The 9,933-nt window shown below is 51.6% G+C and overlaps 1 protein-coding gene across 1 annotated transcript in view; it reads right to left on the reverse strand.

Annotated features, from left to right (window-relative positions):
- Positions 1-284: 284 nt before the first annotated feature.
- The window catches only part of MXRA5 (matrix remodeling associated 5), a 26,627-nt gene continuing 16,978 nt past the window's right edge, over positions 285-9,933 (reverse strand). Inside the window, exons 5-6 of the mRNA XM_029930996.1 lie at positions 7,136-8,036; positions 285-3,314 (exon numbers count right to left, since the gene is read on the reverse strand). Of these exons, the coding sequence (XP_029786856.1) occupies positions 1,406-3,314; positions 7,136-8,036 (2,810 nt within the window). The 3' untranslated portion in view covers positions 285-1,405. The remainder of the gene's footprint in view (positions 3,315-7,135; positions 8,037-9,933) is intronic.

Genomic DNA, 9,933 nt, shown 5'->3' on the forward strand with positions numbered 1-9,933 from the left:
ATGAGCAGAGCCAAAGTTGGATGGTCAGCCGGCGGAGTCACCCAGGTGCCCCTGATTGTCTCTTCTTATTGGAACCATGACCCCCTGGGATGGAAGAGTTCCACCCTGCCTTCCTGTAAAATGCATGGTTGGAGCTACTCAGTTTCCTTGCCTGCGAGACCCTTGTAGAGAATAAAATAATTCCAATGTGCTGGATAAAGGCAGTTTTTCAAACACTGTGCTTTATCCCCAAAGTCACTTGAAATGCTCTTACCCTGGAAAACAGGACTATTATCCTTGCCCGGTTATTTGGAAAATATTATTTTATTATCAAATGTACATTATATTGACCTTAAAAATACAGTAAAGCAGTCACGAGGATAACACGTCTCCTATTTTCCATGAGCACACACCAACTGGGCGTTGTGTGAGGGACAGACATTTCCGGGCTTTCCCGGGAGGTCTTGGATTCATTGTGCAGGGGCATGGCTTAACTCTCTCCTGCCCTCTCCCCCCGCCGACTTCAGCTCTCACGATAAATCCCCAAACAAGGAAATCCAATATCCTGGCCTCCCACACCGTAGGGGTACCAGAGAAGGTAATATGATAGCAGTTACTGAGTTAGCTCAAGGAAGTTTGAGGGTATTTTTTTTTTCAATTGCATTTCCATGCCTGCTCTCATGAATCCAAGTCTTGTAAAGACCAATAATTTATTATTTTTAATGAGGCAGAAAGCATTTCTTTCTTTCTAGCCTCATCGTCTGACTGGAAAGAGAAATATAAAAAAATGTCTTTATGTAAGACATTATATAGAAAGTGAGTTCCAGGGAGAAAGTGAGTCCATTATATAAAAAGTGAGTCCCATATAAAATGGTAGCTCTATTGTAGGAAGCTTGGACATTACAAAGACATCAGTCACTGTGTTTCTAAGCCCGTCCCGGGCAAGCTGGAGTTCTAAAGTGACAAGACCTAAGTGGAAGACAGGTAGTCATTCTAGAACATTCTATCCTGTTAGGAGTGCAGCAGGTTAACTAGAGGATGCATCTTCTACAGAGTCGCAAGGCACTGGTCATCTCTATTGTTTATTTTCAGTGAGTGCTCCTTAGGTCTGCTACAGATGCCCAGTAAAGCAGACTCGGTGTCTACAAATCAGACAGCACCACATGTGCCCAGCTCCTGTGAGCACACGCAATCCCATAAACACGAATGAAGGTCCCCGGCGAGGCCAAACCTTCCTTCTTGTGTTGGCACTTGCTTCCTTTTGCCGACAAGCATAGGTCAAGGTCAACATGAACCTGAAACCCAGACGGGGGCCCCCAAGCACCGTGAGAGATCCGTTAAGAGTTCTGACCGGCTGACTGAGGCGGCTGTCCTTACAAATGACGCTTTGTTCTAACGGTGGAGTCTACATTCCAGAGGAGGCGTTTCAGTGGACGTGGATATATGTGGTTTTCGAGTCCGTGCCTAGGATGTTTTTGGCAGTGCACTTGTAGAAACCCGCGTCTCTGTGTGTGGCCTGCTGGATGGTCAGCGAGCCCTGTGGGTGAAGGAATCTGTTTCCATACAGACGAGCCTGCGTCCCGGCGGTCAGGTGCGACTTGTCCGGCAGGGCCCAGGTGATCTCGGCCTTGGGAATCCCCATGGCCATGCAGTTCATCTTGACGGTGTTCCCGGGCCGCGTGTAGATGACGGGTGTTGGCTCACTGGTGATTCGCGGCGGGTACGCGATCACGATAACGGGAAAGCTCACCACGGACGGGCCATACTCCGTGTCCACCTTGCAGATGTAGGTTCCCCTGTCGAAGACGGAGGCTTCGCGCACTGTGAGGGTGCCATTTTCCCAGAGGGAAAAGCGCCCCCGTGTCTGGGGGCCCTCCAACAGCATGGCGTTGGGGAGCGTCCAAGAGAGGCGAGCCGCCCGGCCGCCCGGAGGGGTGCAGTGCAGCTGCAGGGTCTCCCCGTTGATGATGCTCACCAGATTGTGGTACTGGTTGCTGACCTCGGGTTTCAGTCCCACCTTCAGAGAGACCAGCCGCTCCGTGTAGCCGGCCGAGTTGCGGGCCACGCAGCGGTAAGCACCGGCGTCCACGGAGGAGAGCCCACTGATGTGCAGCATGCCATCCCCCTTGTGGTAGAATCGCTGCAGCTGCCGGCCGCTCTGGAGCTCCGTCCCGTTGGGAAGGACCCACAGCAGGGTGGGCGTCGGGGTCCCTGCGGCCGAGCAGTTGAGACTGATGGTGTGGCCGGCCATGGCGGTGATCTTCTCGCTGACCGGGTCGTGGAAGACGGGCTTCTCCACGGGGTCCAAGACCGTGAGCTGCACAATCAGCCTGGCTTCCCCTCCCTCGTTGCGGCCGATGCATGCCAACTGCACGGAGTCGCTCTTCCTGAGACTCCTGATGTCCAGCGTGCCGTTGCGATGGATGGTGATCCGGTTCCCGTAGTAAGGGGCCGGCAGAACCACGCCCTCGGGAAAGACCCACAAGACCCTCGGGGTGGGGATGCCTTCCGCCTGGCAGTCAATGAGTTTGCGGCTCCCTCCCGCCGCGATCTCCCGCACAGTGGTGATGGCATTGGGGTGCCCATTGATGGTGGGCGACTGGACGTTGACATGGACCCAGACCGTTTTCCGGTCCTCCCCGGCGCTGTTCCTGACCACGCAGGTGTAATTGCCACTGTCTGAGCGCTGAGCTTTCTGAATGAGAAGCGTGCCATCCTGGTATATCTGGTACTTATCGGAGGAGGCGGGGATCAGCCTGTTGGTTGGAGAAAGCCACGTCACCCTGGGCGTGGGCTCCCCTTTGGCTTCACACGGCACGGTGACCACGTCGCCGTAGGGAACCTGGACCACGGCGTACGTCTTGTTCCGGATGGCAGGGGGCTCCGTCACCACCTTGACCCGCACTCTCTTCTCATCCTTACCCACCTGGTTTTCGGCAAAGCAGGTGTAATCCCCTTCCTCCCGCATGCCCACGTCATTGAAGTAGAGGGTCCCGTTGTTGAAAACCACATAGCGTTTGGTTCGAACACCGCCGTCGTCAGACTGCATGAAGGAGTTGACCAGGCTGCCGTCCGGGAGGCTCCAGGAGACCTCAGGGTTGGGGAGCCCAGTGGCCACGCAGTCCACTTTCAGGTCACCCCCGTAGAAGACCTTGTGGTCATTCTCCTCCTTGTGCTCGATCTGGGCCGCTTTCATGACCACGTTCACCTTGAGCACGACAAAGTCGTCACCAACCTTATTCCGGGCGACACACAGGTAATCCCCCGCATCCTTGTCCGTGACAGATTTCACCACCAGAGTCCCGTTGGCAAACACCTTGATTCTCGTGTCGAGGCTGAGCAGGGGGAGGGGGGGAAGAAAGACAGGAGGATGTCAGTTTCCCATTCACTCTACCCTGGCTTGAGATCACCACAATGAAATGAAAACATGTGGTGTGGGGAACTTTCTGGGCACACGGCCGCTCCTGCAAAATGTCACATGGTTTTTGCAGCCTGGAGGGGACGGCGTTCACAAGCGGAAATGATTGATTTGTCACAAACAAGAACTCTGACTCGGTAGAGCCTGACCTTTGGCTGGCCTGACCGCTGATCCCAGGATGTGAAATGCAGTCAAGGACTTCTGCCCAGTTAGCCTGGATGTGTGTTCATTTTGTATCTGCGTGGTGGTCAGGGCAGAGCTCACGGTGATGATAAAACCAGGCAAGAGGCAACAGCCATGGAGAGAATGAGTTGGAGTTAACCCAGCAAAGAGGCAGAGTTCTTCCTGCATAAAAAGCTTTAGACATAATGTCTCCTCTTGACAAGTCTGTATTCTATTATATCCTATTATGAGGCAAGGGGCTGCAAAGGGATAGTCTATGCATTGAGTAATTGGAGCTATTCCCACAATAACAAGTGTAAAGATTTGGGAGAACCTTCCTCCTGAGCTTCCAGATTGAAAATTTCCAATGACACATAATTTACCATGGTGGTATCAGGAAAGGAGGGGTTGAATTTGAACCCATACGTATGTCCTAAAGTCTGCATTATTTGAAAGTGTGTATGGAACTCTGCTGTTGCATACAGAAGAAAAGAAGAGAAATGCACAGAAAAGAAGAGAAGGGAAAAGAACAGAACAGAGCAGAAAAGAGAAGGAAACAAAAGAAAAGACAAAACAAAAGGAAAAAGAGTTTGCCTATAGTTGAATCAACCCGACGATGGTTAATAAAATACAAACAAAAACTAACTATGACCCACAACACTGTTTGGCCACAAGTGTGAATCAGGTCAACATAAGTCAGGAGAAGAGCAGACAAACATATTTCAATGTGTCTTAAAGGTCAGAATCCAAAACTCCGTTGAGCAGCTCATGTCGCTCTGCCTTTTAAATCTTCGCAGTGGTGATTCTTAGCCTCGGTCATAACTACAATCATCTGAGCAACTCAGAAATATATAGATGCCTACGCATCACTGGGGATCAGCATTCAAGAAAAGCTGTGCGATCTGTATTTTTAAATAGTCCCAATGTGTAAGCGAGGCAAACAGCCTGCTCTTTTATAAAACTCACGTGAGTTGTCTAATTACACTTTACTAAGAATGTAATTTAGTAATAATGAAGCCACAGAGGCAGCGATTAATGATTTATAAGGACACACTGGAAGAGTGGCTCACATTCATTCTGAGACCACATTCTTTCACCGCCGTTCATTCAACACTGCCTGAGCTGTGCCAGGAGGAACCAAAAACAATTCTGCACATGGCAGCACATCTGGTCAGCTGGGAGGTATTCCAGGGAAAACTGGGGACGTGGTATTCTGAATGCAGTGTGAAAGGTTCACTAGGCACCACCCAACGGCCTAACGTTAACACTCAGGCTTCGAGACGGCACGCTCGCCCTTTCCCTGCATTGAAAAGAGACTGGGGAGTCCAGCCACAGCCGTGCAGAGTCCCCCCCCACCCCTCCCAAGTGCTGGCTTCCCTCCTCGCCTCCTGCGGTGGGACCCCTTGCATTCCTGCCTGAGCTGCTGGGCTGTGGGTGTGGAGGACACACCATAAGCCAAGATTTCTACACCATGGAACCCCTGATGTGGCCATGATTTCATTTTGCCAACCGTTGCCTCTCTCCACTGTATCTCTCGATGCTTACTGAAGAGACATTGGCTCTTCTGGATGCAGCCCAGGGTTTCTCAGACTCAACACATCTGACTTCTGGGAAGGGTGGCTTTCTGGGGCGTCCTCAACATTGGAGGGTGCTGAGCTTCGTCCCTGGTCTCCACCCACCAGATGCCAGTAGCAGCCTCCACTCTAGAGTGAGAAACAAAAATGTCCCCAGGCACTGATGACTGGTCCCCTAGGGGAATAATCTGTCTAGCTGAAAACCACGGCAGCAGATAGCTAATGGATGGACGGATAGATAGATAGATAGAGATGATACATACATATATACAGACATAGTTGATTGATAGATGGATGCATGAATAGATGGATGGATGGATAGATGATTGATAGATAAATATGACACATGAATAGATAGATATGATGGATAGACACATAGATATATAGATGATACATAGACACATAGATAGATAGATAGATAGATAGATAGATACATACATACATACATACATACATACATACATATGATGGATGCATGGATGGACAATTAGATGGATAAACAGATAGACATATAGTTAGACGATAGACATAGATGATAGATAGATACATTCATACATGCCTACATAGCAGATGTATAGACAGTTAAGATAGCTGAGGGATGGATGGATGGATAGATACATACATACATATGTAGATAGATACATAGATACATAGATAGATATGATGGATGCATGGATGGACAGATAGATGGATAGACATAGATGATAGACATAGATGATAGATAGATATATTCATACATGCCTACATAGCAGATGGATAGACAGTTAAGATAGCTGAAGGATGGATGGATGGATGGATAGATAGACAGATATAGATCAGAGATAGGTAGATAGATACATACTTGATGGACAGATAGCTGATGGATGGATGGATGGATGATATATAGATGGTAAATGATATATAAGGATGATAGATATGTATATACATGCATACATAACTAATGAAGAGACAGATAGATAGCTGATGGATGGATGGATACACTGATGACAGACAGACAGACAGACACATAGATGATAGTTGAATGGTCTTTCACACTAGGTTGGTGTCTCCGCCTGGGCACTACTGACATCTGTGGCTGGATGACTATTTAGAATGGGGCGTCCTTTAGGGTGATGGGCACGTCCCCGGTCTCCACCCACCACATGCCAGTGGCACCTTCACTTCCTGATTCACGTCAATCAAAAAAGTCTCTAAATACTGACAAATGTTCCCTGGGGACGAGCCTGCCTCAGGTTGAGAACCTGTGTTCTAGGTCCATCTGGGAACTTAAGGCACTGGATGAGACCGTGATTTGTGGCCAAAAGAACCTTTCAGAATTCTCCAACACGGTGCCCTACTCATGCCTTTAACTTTCCCTGCGTTCACAGCCTTTCTCTTCCACTAAGGCTACTTTTTTTTTTTAATGTATTATTTATTTTTGAGACAGAGAGATTCAGAGCATGAGCAGGGAGGAGCAGAGAGAGAGGGAGGCACAGAATCAGAATCAGGCTCCAGGGTCTGAGCTGTCAGCACAGAGCCTGACGCGGGGCTCGAACCCACGAACGTGAGATCATGACCTGAGCCAAAGTCGGAGGCTTAACCGACTGAGCCTCCCAGGCGCCCCTAAGGCCACTTCCTTGTAAGATCCGATGCTTCTTCTGTATATTGGCTTAAAATCATACAACCTAGGTGATTATAGGTAATATTATCACTCTACGTACAGTCCATATATAATCATGAAAGATTATTGGTTCATTTTCTTGGGTGGGGGAGAGGCAGGTGTTTCCCCACCCCTGTTTCCAAAGAGGAAAACTCACTCCGTCACAATAAAAAATGTTCCCTTGGCCATGCACCCCCACACAGGTGTGGGCATCTTTGTCCTGGACATGAGTCCTTTCCCTCCCCACCGGACCAGAGGACAGGGCTCCCGGGATTACCCCGGAGTGGATGGGAACGGATTCTCCCGCACCCAGAGGGCAGGCAGGTGCAGGAGCGCAGGGGTGAGGCAGGAGCGCGCGCCTACCTGAACAGCGAGTCCATCATGCGCTTGGATGGCAGGCGCCAGAGGATGCGCGGCCAGGGGTCCCCGGATGCGCTGCAGTCCAGACGCAGGGTTGCGCCGTAGCGCACGTCGGTGGTCTGCGGGGAGGTGCCGGTGATGCGCGCATTGGCCGCCGCTCGCTGCACGCTCAGCTGCACGACCCTGCGCGCCGAGCCCACCAGGTTGGTGGCCACGCATTCGTAGCGGCCACTGTCCTTGGACGCCAGGTTGCGGATGTAGAGCGTGCCGTTGGGGAAGACGAACAGGTTCCCGTTGATGAACTGCGAGGGGCGGACCTGGGTGCCATCCCACAGCACCCAGCGCACGCTGGGCAGGGGCGCGGCCTTGGCGGTGCAGTGGATGTGAATGCTGAGCCCCGGGGGCAGCGAGATGTTCTCCAGCTTCTCCTGGTGGATGACCGGGGGCAGCGCCGCCACGTGCAGCCGGATGGCCAGGCTGTCTGCGCCGGCCGCGTTGCTGGCCACGCACTTGTAGACGCCTCTGTCTGAGAAGGAGGCTTCTTTGATGGACAGGGTCCTGTTTTCGTGCAACGTGACCCTGCCCTCCACGGGGGACACGGTGTGCCACACCCTCCTGTCCGGGAAAATCCAGGAGATTTGGGGCGCTGGGGTGCCCTTGGCCAGACACTCCATGGCGATCGTGTCTCCCAGGTACACGGTGACGTCCTGGTAGTGGGAGGCGAGGATTTGGGGCTGTTGAACGGTGACGGACAGCAGGAACACCATCCTGTCCACCCCGTGCAGGTTCTGGGCAGTGCACATGTACTGGCCACGGTCCTGCACCTGGACCTTCCGGATGACAAACGTGCCGTTCTTCAAGACCTCGAACCGCTGCAGCCTGGTGTTAGGGGTCATCAGAGCACCTGGGAATCAGAACAGGTCCCATCAGCTTCCACGAAAAGACAAAACAGAAGCAAAGAGCAGCCCAAGCCCCAGTATGGAAATGACAGAACATTCAGTTTCACCATTTCCGACTCTTAAAAAAAATTTTTTTAAATCTTTATCCTTTAGAGAGAGAGACAGAGCATGAGCAGGGGAGGAGCAGAGAGAGAGGGAGACACAGAATCGGAAGCAGCTCCAGGCGCCGAGCTGTCAGCACAGAGCCTGAAGCCGGGCTCAAACGCACAGCCAGTGAGATCGTGACCTGAGCCGAAGTCGGACGCTCAACCGACGGAGCCTCACCATTTGTGACTCTTACAGCCATCCCAGAATGAAGGGATATGCCACCTTCCGGCAAAGGGCAGCCAGCAAGGGTTTTGTAGAGTGTTCTGGGAGGTTCTATGAGACCCAGGCGCCCTCCTCCCCAGGGATCTCCTTGTCACGTCTCTTACTAGAGACACAGGTGTGGATGCTGAGCGCCGGCTTCCGTCCGGCCAGGCTCCCTGGTCCAACACGAGTGACCTCGAGCAGGTCACGCTCTGCCCGGTCTGGCTGAGTTGATGGCTATCTGGTGCTTCCACAGAGCCTCCCCCCGCTGCAGTGTGGGGCGTGTGTTTCTCTCTCCTCACCCTGTATCCCCGTTTATTTTTCAAAAGACAGACGGAGCATGAGCAGGGGAGGGGCAGAGACAGGGAGACACAGACTCCAAAGCAGCTCCAGGCTCTGAGCTGTCAGCACAGTCCAGATCTCTATCTGTCTGGGTCTAGCTGACCCTGGAGGGACCCCAGGCCCCTCCCAGAGCTATTCAGTTCCTGGAGTGAGCAAGCAATTCGCCTTTTAAATGCAAACTAAAAGAAGCGCCTTGGTGGCTGAGTTGGTTAAGTGCCCCTGGGTGTGAGTTTGAGCCCCTTGTGGGGCTCAGACAGCTCCGAGCCTGGAGCCTGCTTCGGATTCTGTGTCTCCCGTTCTCTCTGCCCCTGCACTGCTCTCTCTCTCTCTGGAAAGTGCAAAACAGTCTTCAATGGCCGTCACTCCCTGACGTCATTGCCTCTCCGTTTGTGAAGAATAACACATCCCGTATTTACAGAATGGAAAGCCCGAGTTATGCATTCTCGCCTCCCACACAGCTGGGTCCCACTTGACCCATGTCATCTGCACATGTATGTCTAGTGAGGGAGCTGGGGTGGGGAGCTGCTCTGATATCCCAGGAGGCCTGAAAACCCAGAGGGTTAACACAAATGGCATTGGCCCGGAGAGAAACAAAGACACAGTCGATTCAGGATGCAAATTCCGTGGTGTTCCCCATTCGCTACTCGGAGCAAAATTCCTCATTAGATCATTACAAAAACATATGACCTCAACGTTGAGCGGATCAAAGAAATCCTTCATTCCCCCCGTGCCCGGAGCCTCTGCTGCACTTTGGAGCATTTCCAAAATGCTGGGGGAGATAAACCGGCATGAGGCATGGAGCGCTCCCTCAAGAGCTCTAAGCTAAATCATTCCTGTATCATCAAAATGGGGAGAGAGAAACAAGTCCTCTGATCAGAATCCAGGTCTGAAAGATACAGCCGAGAATGACAGGAAGAGGGGAATAGTGCGGCTTTCACGGTAGTATCTCGGAGGTCACTTCCCTCCTTCCCTTGGAAACTGGACTTCCAGTTCAAGTTCATGGTCATTTGAGTCCTCGGTGGGCATCCCAGGATTCCATTATACCCCCTTGTTATGGGCTGAATTGGGTCCCCTCCCCAAATTCATACGTTGAAGAGGCATCCCCTAGGATCTCAGAACAGGACTGCCGGGCCATGTGGTCTTTCAAGACATAAATAAGGCAAAATGAGGTCATTGGGGTGCACGGTGATCCAAGACGGCTTGTGTCCATAT

The sequence above is a fragment of the Suricata suricatta genome, chromosome X (genome assembly GCF_006229205.1).
Source record: "Suricata suricatta isolate VVHF042 chromosome X, meerkat_22Aug2017_6uvM2_HiC, whole genome shotgun sequence".
NCBI classification, from domain to species: domain Eukaryota; kingdom Metazoa; phylum Chordata; class Mammalia; order Carnivora; family Herpestidae; genus Suricata; species Suricata suricatta.